Source organism: Heterocephalus glaber, unplaced genomic scaffold (assembly GCF_053883595.1).
Source record: "Heterocephalus glaber isolate CG9 unplaced genomic scaffold, H.glaber_assembly_v1.0 deba00001479, whole genome shotgun sequence".
Taxonomy (NCBI): Eukaryota; Metazoa; Chordata; class Mammalia; order Rodentia; family Bathyergidae; genus Heterocephalus; species Heterocephalus glaber.
This window is the reverse complement of record NW_028258316.1, coordinates 6,478,436-6,498,998: the sequence shown is the minus strand read 5'-3', so window position 1 is coordinate 6,498,998 and position 20,563 is coordinate 6,478,436. Positions and strand designations below refer to the sequence as shown.

General features: G+C 57.4%; 1 protein-coding gene and 1 long non-coding RNA gene across 4 annotated transcripts in view; one reads left to right on the top strand and one right to left on the bottom strand.

Annotated features, from left to right (window-relative positions):
• The window catches only part of Cercam (cerebral endothelial cell adhesion molecule), a 31,137-nt gene extending 10,873 nt beyond the window's left edge, over window positions 1–20,264 (top strand). Inside the window, exons 2-18 of one of the 3 annotated variants that reach the window (XM_087183115.1) lie at window positions 604–775; window positions 1,871–1,986; window positions 7,065–7,381; window positions 9,082–9,183; window positions 9,299–9,423; window positions 9,599–9,792; window positions 11,542–11,652; window positions 11,784–11,901; window positions 12,448–12,582; window positions 12,691–12,895; window positions 14,980–15,099; window positions 15,370–15,446; window positions 15,525–15,631; window positions 16,992–17,124; window positions 18,425–18,552; window positions 18,632–18,835; window positions 19,338–20,264. In XM_087183115.1, the coding sequence (XP_087039241.1) occupies window positions 11,579–11,652; window positions 11,784–11,901; window positions 12,448–12,582; window positions 12,691–12,895; window positions 14,980–15,099; window positions 15,370–15,446; window positions 15,525–15,631; window positions 16,992–17,124; window positions 18,425–18,552; window positions 18,632–18,835; window positions 19,338–19,590 (1,554 nt within the window). In that variant the 5' untranslated portion in view covers window positions 604–775; window positions 1,871–1,986; window positions 7,065–7,381; ... (2 more) ...; window positions 9,599–9,792; window positions 11,542–11,578 and the 3' untranslated portion in view covers window positions 19,591–20,264. Of the gene's footprint in view, window positions 1–603; window positions 776–1,870; window positions 1,987–7,064; window positions 7,382–9,081; window positions 9,184–9,298; window positions 9,424–9,598; window positions 9,793–9,913; window positions 10,362–10,587; window positions 10,768–11,541; window positions 11,653–11,783; window positions 11,902–12,447; window positions 12,583–12,690; window positions 12,896–14,979; window positions 15,100–15,369; window positions 15,447–15,524; window positions 15,632–16,991; window positions 17,125–18,424; window positions 18,553–18,631; window positions 18,836–19,337 lie in introns of those variants that run through there. The other 2 variants (XM_013073676.3, XM_013073677.3) reach the window with 2 other exon arrangements.
• On the bottom strand, window positions 8,423–10,845 carry LOC147826056 (uncharacterized). The gene is made up of 2 exons (XR_015439832.1): window positions 10,684–10,845; window positions 8,423–9,920 (listed from the first exon to the last, which is right to left on the bottom strand). It is a non-coding gene; the product is annotated as an uncharacterized LOC147826056 (long non-coding RNA).
• Window positions 20,265–20,563: the final 299 nt, after the last annotated feature.

Below are 20,563 nucleotides of genomic sequence, written 5' to 3'. Positions count from 1 at the left end.
CTTCCTGAGTGCTGGGATTACAGGGATCCACCACCACACCTGGCTACCTCAGTCTCCTCTGACCTTTCCAGGAAAGCCATACTTGGCCCTTACATTACAGATCCCAAAGAACAGGGACCCCTGTGTTCATGGTGTCTAACCATAGTCCCTCCTGCTGTAACCTAAGCCCAGCCAGTTCAAACAAGCAGTCGATGGCAGACTTCAGGCCACAGTGTCCCCTGTGGTCCCTGCAGTTAGGTGTGCTGGCTCATCTTTCCTGAGGCCTTCCTTGTCCCTCCCTGAACAGTCCCTCCACTGCCACAGGGTGAGTTCAGTTGCATCGATCCAATTGGACAACTGAGGCACAGAGAGCAGAACTGACCCATCTGTGGACACACAGCCAAATCCCAGCCCCACTCCAGAGCCCCAAGCCCTTCAGTGTCTTTCTGTGATGGCTCTAATTCCCAGGAGGCCCCACTGGAGGTCACTGTGTCTGGGGCCCCTGCATCTGGGGTTCACCCAGGCCAACCTCTGCTCCAAGACTAAGAATCAATCTGGTTTTTAAAGGCACCTGCTCCAGGGTGGGGTCGCCTTGGGGATAATCAGACATTTATTTATTCATAGCCTTCTGGTTGGAGGGGAGGCCTCCCACCCACCTGGAACTCCCCCATGCCCAGCTGCCTGCTGCCCACTCAAGAGTGGTCCAGAGAGAAGCTGGCTGGCCATGGAGGCCCCCAAGCTCCAGCCTGTGTGGCTCTGCACCAGCTACTCACTTCCTTGAGCCTCCGTGTATCAGGTGTAAAGCGAAGCTAATTATACACCTGCTCTGTGGGAGGGGGGAGGGGGAGGTTTAGATGATTAAAAGGGGTGAAGGCTGGAAGGGGCTTCATAAACACCAGGATGAAGGGGTGAACACTTCCTTTCACCATCATCATCATCATCATCATCATCATCGCTTTTTGTTTGTTCTGTTTTGCTTTATTCCCTGAGACGAGACTTCACTATGCTGCCAGTCTAGTCTCAAACTCCTGGGCTTAAGAGATCCTCCTGCTCAGCCTCCTAAGTACTATACCTGGGATTATAGGCATGTGCCATCACCCTGGCCATTATCATTAATTAAATGCTTCTGCTTAGGAGATCTGCTTTTAGCCCTGTAATGTGTGTGTTTATTTATTTGTTGGCTTGTTTTGTTGTTTGTTTGGGTTTTTAAATTTTTTTTTGGTACCAGGGATCGAACTCAGGACCTTGCATTTATGAGGCAGGTGGCAGGACTACTAAGCTAATTCCCAGCCCTGGTTTGTTTGCTTTTAATTAACAATTTATTTATTTTTATGTTTTGCAGTACTGGGGATCAAAGTTTATTTGTTTTTGTTTATTTGTTATTGTTGTTGTTTTGGTACCAGGGATGAACTTGGGTCCTTGAGCAGGCGTTGAAACCACTGAGCTAAATCCCCAGCCCAGTTTGTTTGTTTTTAAAACAAGGTCTCCCTATGTAGTTCACGCTGGTCTTGAACTTACTATATAGCTGGCCTCCAACTCTCAAAAATACTCCTGCTTCAGCTTCCTGAGTTCTGCAATTACAGATGTGCACCAGGCCTCGGCTTGTAGTTTCGCCTCCTTAATAGAGATAGGGAAATCCCAGCATTTGGGAGGCTGAAGCAGGATTGCCGCAAGTTCCAGGCCAGTCTGGGCTACATAGTGAGTTCAAGACCAGCCTGAGCTGCAGAGTGTGACCCTGTCTCAAAAAAAAAAAAAATACAGATAGGGAAATTGAGGCCCAGAGTGGAGAAAGATGTGCTCTAGGCCACATAACAAATAGGTACTGGAAAGTGGGTCTCAGCCCCCTGATTCCCAGTTGCATACCTGTCTGTCTTGCCGCTGCCCACCTTAGGTCCTGCCCAGTGTGCCCAGAGGCCGGGTCTGGCACTCAGTCTTGCCTGGGTGAAACCAGGAGAGCAGCGAGCTGCGATTGGCGGAACCCAGCCCTTTGTCTGCTGCTTTGTGATGGTAAGTGTTGCTCCTAAATCAGTTCTGTGACACTGTTATTGTTGCCCAGGGCCAGAGAGTCTAAACTTTTCCCCTGAGGTCAAGAATGTGGCCGGTCCCCAAGCCGCCCAGCTCAGGGCCTGGGTGTCGGGGGTGGGGCTGGGGCGAGAGGTGGGGGGGAGGGGTCAGCGGGAACAAAACGCTTTGAAATGCCTCCTCTCCATCACTGCCAACATTGTCCGCTGCCCGCGGGGGGCCTGGCACCACCTCGCCGGGGCTCCGGCCCCCAGCCCTGGCCAGGCCCAGCCCAGCATCTGAAAATGGACAGAAGGTTATTGTCCCTTCCCGCAGCCCTTTGTCTGCCCCAGTTCCAGATGTCTAGGCTGGGACCAGGGAACTGACCCATGGTGGGCAGCGGGGAGGGGACAAAGGGGGAGAGCACGGGTCACTGCATCCTGAGGGGTCGTTCTTCCCAGACCCTGTGATCCCACCCAGCCCAGCCAAGTCACCTTCTGGGCTGTCTTGTCCCTGGGTTGTCACTGTTCCCTTGCCCTTTCCCCAGACCAGGTTCTGGCCTCAGGAGAGAATCCCCCGGGGCGCAGAGTTAGAAGGGGGTGGGGGGCTTGGGCAGCATCCCGCTCTGACCAGGTCATGGAGCTGTGATCTGGCTTGGTGACACTCTCCCAGCCCACCTTCCCCATGTGGGTCCCCTGGATGGACCACGGTCCATTCATACCCATGTTATGGCAGCATGGCACTAAGCGCTAAAGGGCTCCGTGGTGGATCAGCCACTCAGACCCTCCGGTGTGTGGTTAGTAGTTATATGAGTAAGAGGTGACACTTCCCACTATGTCCGTCCTGTTGTCCTGGGCCGCACTTTACCTGCATTATCTCATCTTTTCCACAACAAAATCAAGGATGTACCCGGCATGGTGATGTACACCTGGCATCCCAGCACTCGGGAGGCTGGGGCAGGAGGATTGTCATGAGCTCAAGGCCAGCCTGGGCTACATAGTAAGTTCCAGGCCAGCCTGAACTACACAGCAAGACGGTCTCAAAAAGTAAAAGCAAAACAAAACAAATCAAGGACACAGGAGGCATCATTCTTACCCCCACTTTCCCATCTTGACTTTGGAAACTAACAGGTAGAATCCCTTGGCCCAGGCCAGGAAGCGGGGAGTAGGGGAGCTGGGACCATACCCCAGGCTGACCACAGCCACCAGGAGGAGGAATCTGCTCGTAAATACTTGGACGGTTTGGAGCAGAGCCTGGCACAGCGGCCAGCTCAGCGTCTGGGCTGGGTGGGAGGTAACGCCATCCCTCATTTTTCCCATTTCACAGATGAGGCTCGAGGGGCCCAGACCAGGGCGAGAGAGAGGGAGAGAGAGAGAGAGTAGATCAGGGCCTCAGGGGAACTTGAATGGTGACATGGAAGGAGATTCCAGAGCCACCAGGGCTGGCCACAAGGTAGCCTGACAAGTGACTTAGGCTCTCTATACCTTTCTTCCTGGTTCCTTTTCTTCTTTTTTTCTGTTTTTGTTTTTTTGAGTCAGGGCCTTATGAGGTAGTTCAGGCTGACCTGTAGCCTGGGCTGGCCTCCAACTCACTGGGCTTCTCCTGCCTCAGCCTCTGGAGTACTGGGATTATGGGCGTGTGCCACCACCACGCCGAGGTTCCTGGTTTCCCCTTCTGTAAAGTAAAAATATTCCCTACATCAAAGGGTTCTTGTGAAAATGAAATTAGATGATATGTTTAACGCATTTAGCACAACACCTGGCACACAGCAAACAGTTAACAGCAGCTGCTATTACTGCAGTTCCTCTGAATAAGGATAACTATCGTCCCTTTGAACCCTGGCACTCTCCTGGGTTCACCTGAGGACAGACTGGGGTGGGTAGCGGAGAGACGTATGTGGACAGCAATACCTGGTCTACTCAGGGCCCAGCCAGGGGACTCCTGCGGGTCAGGGAGAGCAGAAGGGACAGAGCTGGGAGGAGACAGAAGGGGCCTCCCCCTCCCGGGCCCAAGGAGTTAACTGCTTCCAGGCCCTGGCCCAGCAGAGCTGCCACGCTGCAACCGAGCAGGGATTTTAGCAGAGGAGCCAGGGCTGCTTCCTGATGGGCAAAACAGCTGGCTGCCCAGGGAAAACAGCTGGCCTGGTCCCAGCCTCCTGAGAGCAGAGGCAGAGCCTCCAAGGAGGACAGCTCCACATCTGGGGTCCTGGAGGAGGAGGGCATGGCCAAGAGGCAGAAGGTGGTCCTGGGAGTGTGAGGGGTTGGGTGGACCCCTGGGGGAGCCAGGGGCATGGGTGAGCAGAATCCTAGACAGAGGCCAGCGTGTGCGTTGTCTCAGCCAGGCAAGGCTGCCTCCAAATGGGACTTAGGGGTCTCAGTGTTCCCTCAAATAGGAAAGATGGGGGACAGGGGTGCATAGGAAGGACAAGCCTCTCTCTGTCCTGGAACCAAGCTCAGAAAAAGAGGTGGGAGAGTGCCCAGGCTGGGCTCCTGGATTTCCAACTGCCGAGCTGCACCCAGAACCAGGCACGGGCTGAGGGCCCATGCTCTGGCCAGGACCCTGAGCTTCCTGGGCCACAAAGCAGGACAGGGGCCCAGAGCCCCCAACTCGGGCAACATGAAGCTGGCAGCTGGTAAGAAGAGCTCCATCCGAGCGTCCTCCTGCTTTGGGTCCCCTTTCCGCCTGCTTGGCCTCCGGCCCATGAGGATCCCCAACCCGGGGGCCACATCTGCTCCCTGGAGCACTTCTGGGACCAGAGGGTTCGTGGGAGTGTGGCTGCACTCCACTGGGCCAGGGCTGCCTGCCTGGGCTACTGCCCTCTAAGTCCAGAGGCCTGGCCCTCCCGATTTCTCCCTGGCAAAAGGGGCCCCCCAGCCTACCTCCCTAACTGCAGGGGCAGCGCTTGACCCCCAGTTGGGCCGAGCCAGCTTGAGCACCCCTCTCCCTAGTGAAGGCAGTGCTGCAAAGCTCCTCCAGTGGGTGGCAGATCAGGGTCCCAGTGGGAGGAGGGCCTTGGGGAAGGGGACAGTTCCTGAGGGGTTTGCAAAACCAGAGTGAAGCCTGAGGTGTTGGCGCCGCCACCTGGCTTTGTGCAGAACTGCAAGGCTTGTGGGGTGTGAGAGTGCCCAGGGGTGGGAACCTTGAGGCAGAGGAGGTGGCTGACCCTGCTGGGCTGTGTGGGCACCACAGTCACTGTCCTCCGGGTTTGTGGCCTATGTGACCTGGAGAACAAAGCCATAGCCCTATAGAACAGCAATTTCAAACTTCAGCTTGCATCAGGCTTACTTAGAAGCTTTATTAACAACAGATTGTTTAGGCCTGGGTAAACCACTATAGCTCAGTGGTAAACTACTTGCCCAGCATGCACTGTGCTCTGAGTTCCATCCCCAGCGTTGAACTACATCGAAAACCCCCAACAGGTTGTTTGACCTCCACTCCCAGACTTTCTGATCTCCCAGTTTCCATGTGAAGCTGATGCTGCCGAACAGAAAGGACCATGCTTTGATGAGTTCCATGGCTTTAGAATTTCTGTGAATTTGGCCAATGTCATCTGTGCAGAGTATGTTTTATGATTATTTGGGGCAGGGAGTAAACAGGAGCACAGGCAGCTGTGCCAAGCGCACCCTAGGCCTGCAGGCCCTGTGCTAGGGCTGGGCAGCACAGTGAAGTGCTAGACAGGTTCCTGCTGCAGGGCTTAGTGCCTGATGGGTCTGTCATGTGCCCTCCCACCTGGAGGAACAAAGAACAGCTCAATATGAGACCCAAAACAGTGCCTGATGTTTTGTTTTGTTCTGTTTTGTTATTTGAGCCAGGGTCTCGCTATGAGTCCTATCTTTTTTTTTTTTTTTGATACCAGGGATTGAACTTGGGTCCTTGTGCTTTGGAGGCAGGCACCAGAACCACTGAGATAAATCCTTGGCCCTGGCTTTGAACTCTTCATGACCACGCCAGGTCCCTTGCCCAATTTTCACTTTCTGTCTGCTTTTTCTTAACTCTTCCCATTTCACGCCAGTTGCAAAAGCCATCCTGATTCCTCACTCTGTCTTCACATCCAACCTCACAAGGTCCATATCTCCGCCCCCGCCAAAGATCTCAGCTCTGCCTGCCGGAGCCATCTCTGTGCAGGAGTCTCCGGCCTCCATCCTCCGTCTCCTGTCTGCCTTCTGAGGGGCAGCCAGAGCAATCTTTTTCAGATGTATCATATTGTTCTCTGCAGACTCCTTCCATGTCTTCCTATCTGTTGCACTTTAAAAATTCCAGGAGCTAGGCATGGGGGTGCACTCCTATAACTGCATTGCTCTGGGAGGCTGAGGCAGAAGGGTCAAAAGTTGGAGCTCAACCTGGGCAATTAGTAACTCAGTGAGATTCTGTCTCAAAGTAAAAAATACAAAAACAGGCTGGGATGTAGCTGAGCGTAAACACGGGAGATCAACCCCCAGTACTGCAAAAAAAGAAAAAAAAATTCAAGAATTTCTGGACATAGTGGTACATACCTGTAATCTCAGCTACTTGGGAGGTTGAGGTAGGAGGTTCACATGTTAGAGATCAGCCTAGGCGATTTCCTGAGATCCTGCCTCAAGATTTGAAAAAAAAAAAGCCATTGAGTTTATAGCACAGTGGCAGAGCACCCCTGGGTTCTGTCCCCCGGACTGCAAAAAAAAAAAAAAAAATTTTAGGGGCTGGGAAGAGCATGTCCTTTGCATGCACGGTGCCCTGGGTTCCATTTCCAGCACTGCCAAAATCCTGCCCTGGCTTCCAGGCCCTGGCTGACTGGGCTGTGCCCACCTATCCTACTCTCTTCCCGATCTGCTCTCCCTTCCTGCTAGAGGCACTGGCCCTCTTGCCTGTCCCACTCCAGGACCTTTGCACCACACCAAGTTCCTTCTTAGATCTTCCCTTGGTCCACAGATCCCTATCCCTGTGCTCTCAAATGCCTTCCCTGATCCCGCTGTCCAAGCACTGCCCCATTGCAGCTCTTCTCCATTCTTGTTTGCTTGTGTTTATCTGTTGCTAGCATGTACTGTTCCTTGAAATTACCCATTCATTGACGGTTTGCTGGTTTCCTGTCTGTCTCCCCACACTAGCACTCCAGAAGCGGAGAGAGACTCCGGGGACCTGGAATTCTACCTGCCCACAGCTCCTGCTCAGGAAACACCTGCTGTGTGCGTGGGGTCACACAGGATCCACCAAGGGGTGTGTCCCCTGCACATGACATCAGCTACGATGTCCCAGAGGAAGTTACACTAAAGCTTCGGAGCCTGGAGGGCAGGAATTTTCCTGGAAGCAAGAGACCAGCCCAGACACAGGGACCAGGGAACAACAACAAAGCAGGACAGAGGAAGGCTTTGAAACATGGAGTGTTCTGGAAGCTGGAGACTGTCTAGTGTGGCCAGGGCAGAAGGTGAGTGGGGTGGGATCAGAGGAGCGGATGTCAAGAGCAGGCTGCAGGGGGCCTGGCTGCCCCCGGAGGGCCTGGCGCTGTGTGCTGAGTGCCGGGAGTGTCCAGGGAGAGAGCTAGGTGGTGGTGGCAGCAGCAGTGTTCCGTGCACGGTCCTGATGCTGGGGCGGGGCACCAAGGAGAGAGGGGCCCATGCATACACAGGAGCTGCTAGGAGGCCAAGCAGGCGATGCAGGTGGGGTTCTGCTCTGGACTGGTACCCTGTGGGTCAAGCTTCTAGCAGAGGGAGCAGCCCATGCAGTCACCGCAGAGGGGAGGCTGTGGCTGCCTCTTGGAAGTGTCTCCCAGGGGAGCAGCTGGAGGATGCAGGTCCCAGCAGGAGCCGCCTTGCCCTGGGTCAACAGTGAACAGACGCAAAAGGGAGGAGGTCCAGATTCTCTGTTCAGAAGCTTAGAGGGAGAGACAGGGCAGCAGGCCGGCTGCCAGGATGCCTCCATGTTTTCTTAGTTTCAGTTGGGGGAGATACAAGTCCTTTGGGCTTGGGAAAGAAGGATCCAGAAGAGAGTGGGGCTGGAAATACAAGGAGGGCAAGGGGGCGCATGGAGGCCCATGCTGTTCTGTTGGTGGGGCCTCTGCTTCGAACAGGCAGGATGAGGAGAAGCTGGCTTGGTGCCTTCGGGGAAGAGAGTTTAGGGTCGGAAATGAGAGTTCCAGGAGATGCTGTCTACCTTCTCCAGAAAGTGCCAGGAGACACTGTGGCATGGAGGGGATGAGCTGGGGGCTCAGGAAGACCAGGGCATTTCAAACTCAGGAGAGGGGCAGGGCGCACAGGAAACAGGGCCAAGCGACTGGACCAAGCCTGGCTGAGGTTGAAGATGAGGTCTCCAACCTGCCAGAACACAAAGTGGCTATCAGGGTTTTCCAGGCAGGGGCAGGGGAGGACCGAGGGAAGGGAGCAGTATTGGAGTGGGGAGAGGACTCCGAGCCAGCAGGAGCCCTCTTCTTCATTCATTTGGGCTGCTGTAACAAATACCGTAGACTGGGCATGTTTTGTTTATTTATTTTGGCGTTTTGAGACGGGTTGAGCCATATAGTTCAAGCTGACCTTTAACTCACTATATAGCCCACGCTGACCTTGAACTTGCAGTGATCCTCCTGCCTCAGCCTCCTGAGTGCTGGGATTACAGACATGTGCCACCATGCTGGTTTACTGTTATTTAAATTTTTATTTATTTTATGTTTAATTCTTTTTCAATGCTGGGACTTGAGCCTAGGGACTGAGGCATGCTAGGTGTCAGGCCTTTTTTAGAAGGGAACTAATCTTCTTCATGGCTTAATCATCTCTCAGAGGCCTCTCAGGACTGACACTGATGCTTAAGTCTGTTTATGAAAGTCAGGGTCACAACGTTCGGACCACAGCACCCCATGACCAACAGTGGCCAGAGGCTCTGGGATGGCTCTGGACCTTGTGAGGAGGTGGCTATCACTTGGATTTAGAAAGGGAACCTGGGGGCTGGGGATTTAGCTCAGTGGTTTCGCCGCCTGCTGCGCAAGCGCAAGGACCTGAGTTCAATCCCTGGTACCAAAAAAAAAAAAAGAAAGGGAATCTGGTCCTGGGATGGCCTGGCTTCCTGCAGAGGCTGCCTGCCAGGGAGCGGCCTCCGCACCTCCATGGACTCTGGGCTCCTCTCCTCTCGTTGCAGGGCTACTGGCCAGCAGCTGTGACAGAGCCTGGTGGAGGCTGTGGGGCCAGGTTGGAGTGCAGGACTCCTGGGCTGAACGCGTCCTCACGCCGCCCTCACCAGGTAAGGCCGTCCTTGCCTGGTCCCACTCCCTGGCCCTGCAAAGAGGCTGGAGGGTCACGTAGATCTTCCAGGTCGGGGAAAGGTGAGTGAGCGTTGGCGGCTCTCTCTGCTGCAGCTCCAGGCAGACAGAAGCTTCCGGTGCATTCTCCTGAGGAGTCCCGGCAGACTCTCCCGTTAGTGGTGTCCTTGCCCCGTTGTACCAGTGAGGACCTGAGGCTCAGCGAAGGCATCCTATCTGAGGTCAGCACCAGATACCTAGCTAGGACCCACTCCAGACGCCTCCAGGGCCTCGCGTTTTCTGTCCCTGTCCTAAGGGAGCCTAGCAGGGCCCTGCCCCCGGGGAGGCCTGTCCCCTGCTCTGTGGCTGTGTCCCCAAATCCTACACTCAGTCTGAGGAGGCTTTGCTCCCTTAAAGGGCCGGAGCAGTCCTGGTGCCGGTGACCGAGTCGAGGACGGGGACGCGCGGGGACGCCAGGCTTAGAGCGCCGAGGGCTAGCGTGCCGTCGCCCCGGGCCCAGCAGGGACTTCCCCTTCGGCCCACTCGTCTCTCCCGCCGTCTGCGAAGTTGCCATCTGAGTCCGCCAGAGGGCGTCCTGGGCAGTGGACAGGGTGGGTGCAGGGCTTCCGGGACGGCAGCGCCCAGAGGGTCCCTCCACGCAGGGTCTGCAGCTGCAGTCCCCGCGTCGCCTGCACGGTCAGGAATCGGGATCAGGAGAGGCAGGATTCCGGCGGCTGAGCTGTCAGGGTGCGAGGAGTCGATGTTCTCCGATGCCTTCAACCCGGACCCCGCCTCTCCCCTTCCTCCCTCCCGCACCGGGGGGGTAGAAGAGCGGGTACTCGCGGGCACGCGCAAGGGGAGCCGATGCCCACCGCGCAGGGGGCCTGCCCCGCCCCCTCGGCCCGCCGCAGCCCCGCCCTCCCCGCCGGGGCTCCGCCCCCTCCCCCCGCCGAGGCCCGAGCCCGGGGGGCCGCAGCCGCCCCGCGCCAGCCATGCGCTCCGCCTCGGTGTTCGCGCTGTTGCTCTTGCTGGGGCCGCAGTTTCGAGCTTCAGGGGTCGCTGAGCCGCTGCTGCCCTCCGTGGTCTTGGCCATCCTGGCTCGCAATGCCGAGCACTCTCTGCCCCACTACCTGGGCGCGTTGGAGCGGCTGGACTACCCCCGGGCCAGGCTGGCCCTTTGGTGAGCTACCCGGATGTGGGGACCCTCTGGGCATGCAGCCCTCAGCCTCGCGGGCTACCCTGTGGCTCCCTCTCCGACGCATCCCGACAGGGCCCTCCCCTCCCAGACGGGCCCTCTGCCACCCCAAGCCCAAGACAGGATCCTGTCCCCGGGGGGTGGGCCAAGGACAGACGGCTAAGCCCACAGATTCTACTCGGGACCCCCCCCCCCTTCCGGCCCTCAACAGCTCCTCTTGGGCCTCCCTTGGGGCCAGTCGGGCCCAGACCTTCTTGCCCCAGCCCTCATCCCAGACGGAACCCAGGGGACCCGTGGTTGGCTGTACTTGAAATGGAGCAGACTGGACGCTCTTGGGTCCCCAGGGGCCGCGCGTGGCAGGGATACCAGACTGGAAGTTCCTGGGAAGCAGGTGGGGGCGTCTGCCTGCTGTCCTCCCGCTGAGCTGGTACCACGTCCCCAGTGTCCTCATGGGGTGCTGGAATCAGGGACCACAACCCCGGTCGGTGAAAGCCAAACAGGGAGGAGCCGAGCCGAGGCTGGGCTGAACTGAGAGAGATGACAGACCATCTTCACAGCACCAAGGCTGGGCGGGGGTGGAGCCGTGGCCGGGGAGGTGCCCACAATCACCATAGTTTGGGAGTTAGTGAGTTCCCACCCTGTAAGGCTTGACACGTAGTTAGTCTTCAGTTCTACAGACAGAACTGGCTTAAAGGGGCAGCATCTCCCAAAACCTGGGCTCTCGGCTGAGCCCCCTCCTCTGAACAAGGCCCCTGCCTGGGACTGAGAAGCTGCAATTCAGCACTCTCAGGGGGCTCAGTGCATGGTTTGGTCCTGATGCAGCGTGGGGATGGAGGAAAGCAGTTCCGCTTTTGTCCAGTCCTGGTCCAGAGAGGGAAAGGGTCACACAGCAAGGAAGGAAAGTAACCAGCAGGTGTGACAGGCATTAAAATGCACTGGAATCTGGGCTGTGAGGGGCGGACGGCTTCCAGTTAGAGGCAGAGGGACTGCACTTGTCAGCACACGCAGGTCCCAGGGTGAGGGTCAGGACCTGGCTGTGCCGCGCCTCACCTCTGCTGGTCCCGGAAGAGGCCAGCCTTGAGGTGATGGAGCTGGGGGGTCCAGGCTGCCATGGGATGCAGGGCTGTGGCTGCGCCCCTCAACCTTTCTCCTCCCGCCTTCCCAGGTGTGCCACAGACCACAATGTAGACAACACCACGGCCATGCTGCGGGAGTGGCTGGCGGCTGTGGGGCACCACTACGCAGCTGTGATCTGGAGGCCCGAGGGGGAGCCCAGGTGTGACTGAGGGGAAGGTGGGGAACAGCTGCCGCCCAGAGGGGACAAGGGGCCGCCCAGAGCTGTGGCCTCCAGGGCAGGAGCCGGGATGCACCTGCCCCAGGACACAGCTCCTTCCTTCACCCTCTCAGGTCCTACCCAGATGAGGGGGGTCCCAAGCACTGGACCAGAGAAAGGCACCAGTTTCTGATGGAGCTGAAGCAGGAAGCCCTGACATTTGCCAGGGACTGGGGTGCTGACTACATCCTGGTAAGGAAGCCTGGTTTAGGATTCGACTGCTGAGCCATGGGTGGTGGAGCATTCCTGTAGTCAGCGCACTTAGAAGGCTGAAGCAGGAGGATTACTGCAAGTTCAAGGCCAGCCAGGGCTGGTGAGACCCTGACAGAAATCTTGGTGTAGGGCCAGATCAGATGTTGAGTGTGGCTTCTGACATTTGAGCTCAGACAGGTACGAAGCTGGGTCCCTGAGCCAGGCCCTAGGGTATATTCTGGGCCTAAATTCCTGGGGTGTGCTCCAAATTTACACTGAGCGCAGGTCTCTGGACTCGCGCTTGCAGGAGGCCTTTGCATCTGCTTGGCCAGCTCTCAGAGACTGTCTTAGATCAGCCACTCAGGTCTGGCCTCAAGGCCCCGTCCCTAGGTAGTGCCCTGGCCTGATTCTGGGTGAGGAGCAGCTCTCCTGGGGGAGGGGGGACTCACGGGAACACCCACTCGGGGCCTTTGGCAGCCTGGAGAGACCCCACCCAGCCAGTTCCTTGGGGGCTGCAGGCCTGTGACATGACATCCCACTCCACAGTTTGCAGACACCGACAACATTCTGACCAACAACCGGACGCTGCGGTTGCTGACAGAGCAGGGGCTGCCCGTGGTGGCCCCGATGCTGGACTCGCAGACCTACTACTCCAACTTCTGGTGTGGGATCACCCCTCAGGTGAGCCGGTCTGGGCCATGGGAGTCTGTGCACCACACAGCAGGGAGCCTGCAGGCTTTGGGGTCTGTGTCCGGGAGCCCTGCAGCCCAGAGCATCCCCTGTCCCCAGGGCTATTACCGCCGCACAGCCGACTACTTCCCCACCAAGAACCGCCAGCGCCGGGGGTGCTTCCGGGTGCCCATGGTCCACTCCACCTTCCTGGTGTCACTACGGGCTGAGGGGACGGCCCAGCTCGCCTTCTACCCCCCTCACCCCAACTACACATGGCCCTTCGATGACATCATTGTCTTTGCCTACGCCTGTGAGGCTGCTGGTGAGGACCCGTGCCCCTTGTGCATCCCTTGAGGCCTCAGGGCCTTTGCTATTTCCTCTGCTCAGCACACCCTTCCCACTGCGTTCTGTCCTGTGCACTCATGTTTGTCCTTCGGGTCATAGCCTTTCCTGAGCCTGTAGTGGATTAGGTGCCCTCATGCATCCCTTCACTAGGCAACCATTTGTGGACCAGCTGGCCCAGGCCAGTCCCCGACCTCCTGGGTCCTCCATTCCAGTCACTCAAATCTGTCCAGTCACAGCTGTGCCAGGAAGGAGAGCTCCTTGATTATAGGTGCTCTGGAAGCTTAGGCTAGAGTTGGCCTGGTCAGGGAAAGCTACCTGGAGGAGGTGAGCTGTTGGTCTGAGGGCTAAAATATGGGCAGATGTTGGACAAGAGCAGGAAAGAGTGTTCCAGACAGAGGGACCAGCAGGTGCAAGGGCCCTGTGGTAGCAGGCAACATGAGCAGACAGGGGACTCCTGGTGTGGTAGCACACACCTATAATCCCAGAACTCAGGAGGGTGAGGCAGGAAGATTGCTGTACTTTGGAGGCCAGCCTGGGTTACACAGTGAGACCTGTCTGTAAAACCAGAGAGGGAGACAGAGGGCAGATGGCAGAGGCACAGTGCCTGTTTATCTTATTTTCTTGGGGTGCTGATCGTCCAACCCAGGGCCTCCAGCGTGCTAGGCGAGCACTGTGACACTGAGCTACACCCCAAGCCTTTTTATTTCTTTATTCAGGAACATGCTAAGCACACACTCTACCACTGAGCCACATGCCAACCAGAGGTATTTTTCAGATGAAAGTTACTACAAAGTGTTTGGTTGTGGGGCCGGGGATTTAGCTCAGTGGTGCTGCCGCCTGCCTCGCAAGCGTAAGGTCCTGAGTTCAGAAAAAAAGAAAAATAAGTGTTTGGTTGTGGATGGGATAAATCCAGTCCTTTGGAAGAGCTGGAGATGAGAGACGGAGTCGAATGTTGGAGTCCCATTCTTTTCTTTTTGAGGCAGGGTCTCATTGTGCAGTCCAGGCTGGTCTTGGACTCACTTTGTATCTCAGGCTGGCCTCGATCTCCTGGCGATCCTCCTGCCTCAGCCTCCTGACTGCTATAGCATGCTATTCTTTTTTTTGGTACCGGGGATCGAACTCGGGACCATGTGCTTGGGAGGCAGATGGCGGAACCACTGAGCTAAGTCCCCGGCCCTATAGCATGCTATTCTTGAGAAGGCCGCAGAGGTCATAATTCAGGACCTGGACCGAGGCTTGGCCAAGGCACTGCAGCCTAGGTGGTGGGTGGAGAGGAACTCAGCTCCCGTTCAGAGTGAGAATGAACCCTGAAGTCTGGGAACCGAGCCAACAGCGTGTTCAGAGGAGTCAGTTCAAGGCCAGCCTGGGGTACATAGCGAGACCGTGTCTCAAAACAAAACAAATAAAATAAAAGTTTAAAAAATAAAAAGAACTGGGAGTGTATCTCAGTACAAAGGCCCTGGGGTTCAGTCTCCAGTACTACTAAAAAAAAAAAAAAATCAAATACACCGTGCGGGCTGCAGGGTAGCTCAGTGGCAGAACACTTGCCCAGTGTGCACAAGGCCCGTAGGAACTGTCCCTTGCACCACAAAAAAAGGAAAGAAAAAGAGGGTGCACACCTGCTCCTGAGGGTGGTTCTAGCACAGGTGACAGATACCGCAGGGAGAAGGACACTGGGCAGCAGGGGGGACAGTGAGGAGGGCACGGTGGGGATGCAAGGGAAGTGTAGGGGCGTGGACAGAAGCCGACAGTCCCCGATTAGGGTAGCACAAGAGACGGGGACCTGGGCTGGAGCCACACGGCTCGGGGGTGGGCGTCCCTCGGCTGCAGTGGGCAGCATCTGCCAGCGCCTTTCTCCCCATCTGCCATGCACAGTGCCGCCCCAGCGCCCTGCAGGAGCCCGCACTGCTCTACCGAGCAGCAGGCTTCCTCAGCCGTCCTCTGTGAGCAGAGTCCTTTGTCACTGCAGCCCACAGGTGGGGCCCGCGTCCCAGAGGAGACTCAGGTTGCCGGGCCCGCCGGGCCCTGGCCCGCTGGCTCTCACTCAGCCTTTCTCTGCAGGCGTCCCGGTCTACGTGTGCAACCAGCACCGGTACGGGTACATGAACGTGGCCGTGGGTCCCCACGAGGGGCTGGAGAATGAGAAGGTCAACTTCATCCACCTGGTCTTGCAGTCGCTAGGTGAGGGCGGGGAGCCTGTTCCGTGCACCTGCTGGGAATAGTGCCTTTCTTCCCTTCTTTAGTTTTTTGAGGATCTCACTATGTAGCTCAGGCTGGCCTTGATCTCATTACGGAGCCCAGGCTGGCCTCGAACTTGTGGTGATCCTCCTGCTCCAGCCTCCTGAGTGCTGGGATGACAGATGTGCACCACCACACCCGGTCGGTGCCCTTTTCTGCTGAGGGGGCAGGAATGGGGGGCTGGGACTCATAATGGGGCGCCTCCCTTTGCAGTGGACGGGCCCCCCATGCAGGCCTCCGCTCATGTGTCTTGGCCCCCGAAGAGGCCCAGCAAGCTGGGGTTTGATGAGGTGAGCGCCCCATCTGTGGGAATGGGCTGGGGGCACGGGCCCTCCCCTTCCTGCCCTCACCCAGCCTCTGGTCCACAGGTCTTCGTCATCAGCCTGGCCCGCAGGCCTGGCCGCCGCCAGCGCATGCTCAGCTCACTCTGGGAGATGGAGATCTCGGGGCGCGTGGTGGATGCCGTGGACGGCCGGTAAGGCTTCCTGGGATCTGGCCGTGGGGTGCTGCGGTCCTGCCCTGAGCTCCTGGAGTGGGCAGAGCAGAGGGCGTCAATGAGCTTCCTGTTCCAGGAGGCGTCCAAATAGGGCCAGAGTGGGCTGGGTGGGGTGGCGCACACTCATAAGCCCAGCATCCTGGAGGCCGAGGCAGGAAGATCCCTGCAATTTCAAAGTGATAGTGAGTCCAAGGCCAGCCTGGACCACATAGTGAAACCTTGTCTCAAAAAACAAAGAAACCAAACAGGGCCTGCATTATGCTGCCTCAGGGAGCTCTGGGAAGACAGGCACAAGAGGAGATGCCCTCCCTCAGGCCACCTGAGGGAGATGGTCCAGTGGGTAAGGCTCCAGGCCTGGGACCCAGGGGTGTCACTTACCAGCTGTGAGACACCAGGCGTGTCACCTGCACCTCTCGGCCCCATTGTGGAAATAGCTGATAACCCCACCTGCTTCTCACGGTTCCCTCTGGGCTCAGTAAGGTTTATTTATTTTTTGTTGGTTTTGTTTTTGTTTTTTGGTACTGGGGATCGAACTTGGGTCCTTGCACTTGCGCAGCAGGCGGTGAAACCACTGAGCTAAATCCCTGGCCCTTTTTTTACAATTTTTTTTTTTTTTGGAGGGCTCAGTAAGATTTAGCCAGACCTGCAGGACACCAGGAAGTCTTAAGGTTGGGTGTCCTCAGTGTTCTCCGCCTCCAATCTGGCCTTTAGTCCCCGGTGTGCAGCCCAGCTGTGTTCTCCCGGGACCTAGCACCAGGTTCCAGGGTCATGTGGCCCACGTGCCTGCCGTTGTTTGCATTAAACCAGAGCAACACCCCCCCCCCCACTCTTGCTGTTTTCCATTCTAGGGATTGAGCCCAGGGCCTTTGCACTGAGCTACACCCCCAGTCCTTTTTTATTTATTTTTTTTATTTTGAGACAGGGTCGTGCTAAGTTGCTAAGTTGCCCAGACTGGGCTGGAACTTTCGATCCTCCTGCCTCAGCCTCCCAGAGTCCTGAGATCATAAGTGTGCCCCACCACTGCTGGCTTCCCAGCTCTTTGGACTTCGGGATGTCCATGTTGTGGTTGGGACTCTGCCCAAGAAGTCTTCCCATGTCGCCCACATCCATCCTGGGGCCCCCGTTAGCCCTGCCCGCCCACCTCCCCTTTTCCTGAGGCTTCTGAGGTGGCCACGGTTCCCCAGGTCCAGTCGCTGACAGCTTCTGGCCACATGAAGGAGCCACAAAGCTGAGACCTCCTTCAAGCTAGACTCAGGTGCGACTGTCTCCGACACGTGCAGGTCAGGCTGTCTGGAGGGGTCTCGCCAGCACATTTCACCATTGTCCCCTTGTCCCACAGGATGCTCAACAGCAGCATCCTCAGGAGGCTGGGCGTGGACCTGCTCCCTGGCTACCAGGACCCCTACTCGGGCCGCACACTGACCAAGGGCGAGGTGGGCTGCTTCCTCAGCCACTACTCCATCTGGGAGGAGGTGAGGACGCCCTTCTGGGGGCAGAGGCTGAACCAGGGCCAGGCCCGGGCCGGAGTGTGTTCAGGAGCAGACACGGGAGGCCTGGGGCCTGGCAGGCCCTCAGCACTGTGGGGCCTCCACCAGGGCCTGGGGACTCGAGTGCCGGGGAGAGAACGGCCCCGCAGAGGGCACAGAGCTGAATCCTGTGTGCGCTTTCGAGTGTGTTACTGCAGGGAAACCCAGGACCTCACACATGCTAGGCAGGTACTCTACCAGGGAGCTGTAACCCCAGTCCTTTTACATTTCTGAGACTGGGTCTCACCAAGGTACTGGCCTCAGTCTCACAATCCTCCTGCCTCAGCCTCCTGAATAGCTGGGATTATAGGCAAGAGCCACCATACCTCCCTTTACTCCTTGTTTTTATTTTCTCCTTGTCTTTATTTTTATTTTATTTGTTTATTTGTTTTTTTGGCACTGGGGATTGAACTCAGGACCTTGCAGTTCCGAGGCAGGCGGTGCCACTGAGCTAAATCCCTGGCCCTTTTATTTTTATTTTATATGTGCATGTGTGTGAGCTTATGTTTGTACTTTTTTTATTGTCTCCAAAATTGAAGGATGACATAGTTCACCTTTACTGAATGGATTTCATGTTATTTTCACACCTGTAATCCCAGCTCTCAGGAGGCTGAGTCAGGAGGATCACCGTCAGTTCGAAGCTACATAGTGAGTTCAGGGACACTGTGAACTACATAACAAGACTGTCTCAAAAAAACCCAAAAGGGCTGGGGTGTGGCTCAGTGTCACCATGCCCACCTGGCAAGCACAAGATCCTGAGTTAGATCCCCCATGCCAGGAAAAAAAAAACACACAAAATTACAAAAAGTATTTTTCCCTGGGGGTGGCGGGGCTTGGTCCTCCCCCAGTCCCACCAGCCCAGCTTCCTTTGAGATGCTCAGAAGGGCCAAGCGTTTGATCCTGGAGCTCAGCAGTAAGGTTGAAGTCCCGGCCCCGCCACTTCCTGCCATGTGCCATGGATGAGCCACTGTCCGTCCCCCATATGACTTTTCCTGCCCTGGCATCCAGTCGCCTTCAGTGAGTGGAGCAGGGCAGTGGCGTCCACCATGATTATCTGGAGAGCTGCGCTGGGGCCTGAGCGGGGTCTGGGACTTCAGTCGATGGGCAGTGGAAGGCCGGGCGCTGTGTGGCGTGGCCAGGGCTGAGCACAAGGAGCCTTGTTGAGCCAGGCAGAAGCCAGCAGTAGGCAGGTGGGAAGGGGCACTGCAGATCTGCAGAGCCATCTCTCACCCTGTCGGGACCACAGGTGGTCGCCAGGGGGCTGGCCCAGGTCCTGGTGTTCGAAGACGACGTCCGCTTTGAGAGGAACTTCCGGCAGCGGCTGGAATGGCTGATGGAGGAGGTGGCCGTGCAGAAGCTGGAGTGGGACCTGATGTAGGCTGCCTGCACCCAGAGCAGGGGAGGGGTGGAGAGTTGGAGGAGCTGCACTGACCAGAGGCCCTTGGTGTCGCAGCTACCTCGGCCGGAAGCAGGTGAGCCCTGAAGAGGAGGTGGCCGTGGAGGGGATGCCGGGCCTGGTGGTGGCCGGGTACTCATACTGGACGCTGGCCTATGCCCTGAGCCTGGCGGGTGCCCAGAAGCTGCTGGCCTCGCAGCCCCTTCGCCGCATGGTGCCTGTGGACGAGTTCCTGCCCATCATGTTTGACCGGCACCCCAAGTGAGCCTGGGGCAGGGCGGGCCCTCGGGGATCCCCTCCCTGGGCAGGTTACGGAGTAGCCTCGGAGTCAGACTTGGGGAGGTGGGAAGGCTGCGGCGCCTGTGTGGCTTTTATTTTAATATTTCTTTCTTTCTTTTGGGTTTTTTTTTGGGGGGGGGTACCGGTGATCGAACTTGGGTCCTTGCGCTTGCGCAGCAGGCGGTGAAACCACTGAGCTAAATCCCCGGCCCTGGGGGTTTTGTTTTGAGACAAAGTTTCGCTGTGTAGCCCAGGCTGCCCTCGAATTCATGGCGATCTTCCTGCCTCAGCTTCCCAAATGCAGCGATCACAGGCATTGTGGCACCACACCTGGCTGCATGGTCTTTAATTTGATAACTTCCTTGTTCTGAGCCTGTTTCTTTACATGGAAAACGGGCATCAGAGAAGTCCCACTTGTCAGGGCTGTTGTGAGGAGCCCTGGGGCCTGGGTTATCCGCACTGTCCCTCCCACCCCTTCCCACAGTGAGCAGTACAAGGCGCACTTCTGGCCGCGGGACCTGAAGGCCTTCTCTGCCCAGCCGCTGCTCGCCGCCCCCACCCACTATGCAGGGGACACCGAGTGGCTCAGTGACACAGAAACATCTTCTCCTTGGGACGACGACAGTGGCCGCATCATCAGCTGGACTGGCTCTCAAAAGACCCTGCGCGACCCCCGCCTGGACCTGGCAGGAAGCAGGGGGCACAGCCTCCAGGCCCACCCCCGGGACGAGCTCTAGGTGCAGCCAGGACTGCAGTCCGGGGCCTGGGCCTACCCGGCTCTGACTGGGCTGTAGCGGGTCTGCTTCCAGCTCTGCTTCCTCCTCCGCCTCTGCCTCATTTCTGTCCTTAGCTGTCTCCCTCTCCAGGTCCCTGGCTGTTGCTCTATCTGATTGCATCAGGTCCTCTTTCTCTTCCCATCCAGGCGTCCACTTCAGCAAGTCCCTTCGCTGGGCCTCTGGATGTCCTGCCCCTCAGGGTCCCTGTCCCACCAGGCCAAGTGATGCCTCCGGAGGAGACTGACTGCTGGCAGGAGCCAGGGAGCCAGCAGAGGACTGGCTGTCACCTTAGGCTTGGCCCCATCTTAGTCAGGAGAAACCACTCAGAGACACATCCCCGTCCCTTCCGGGGTCACACGGCCAGAAGGCAGGGCGCACTCAGGGTGGAGGGCAGGAGGTGGCTCCTCAGCCTTCATGCAAGCTGGGCACACTGGGGCCTGTCCTACCTGAGGACACAGAAGCCGGGTCCCTGCCCTCTCGACCTCCCCTCTTCCCCTCCCTGACTCCAGGCTGTCTCCTGGGACCTCCTCCCCAGCCAGCGGGAATTTCAGGGAGTGGGGTGGACTGGCAGGCTGTGGCTGGCACACAGTAGGCCCTCAATAAAAGCCAGCTGCATTTGCACTTTACACTTTGTACCCACAGGGTCGGCCTCTCTTCATCTCAACTGGCCTGGCATGGCACCTTGCCCACCTGGGGTAGCACTGGGATCGGAGGGAGGGGGGCAGCGGAGGAGTCAGACCTGCCCAGCCCCACCTCTGTGCCCAGTGATTCTGGGGGGATTCGTTGCCCTGGGCCTTCCCCCTCCCTTTGGTAGATTGAAAGTAGGAAGGGTGGTGGTGACCGCCAGTAATCTCGGCACTCGGGAGGCTGAGGCAGGGCTACATAGTGAGTCCGAGGTCACCCTGAACAACCTAGCGACCCCCTGTCCAAAAAA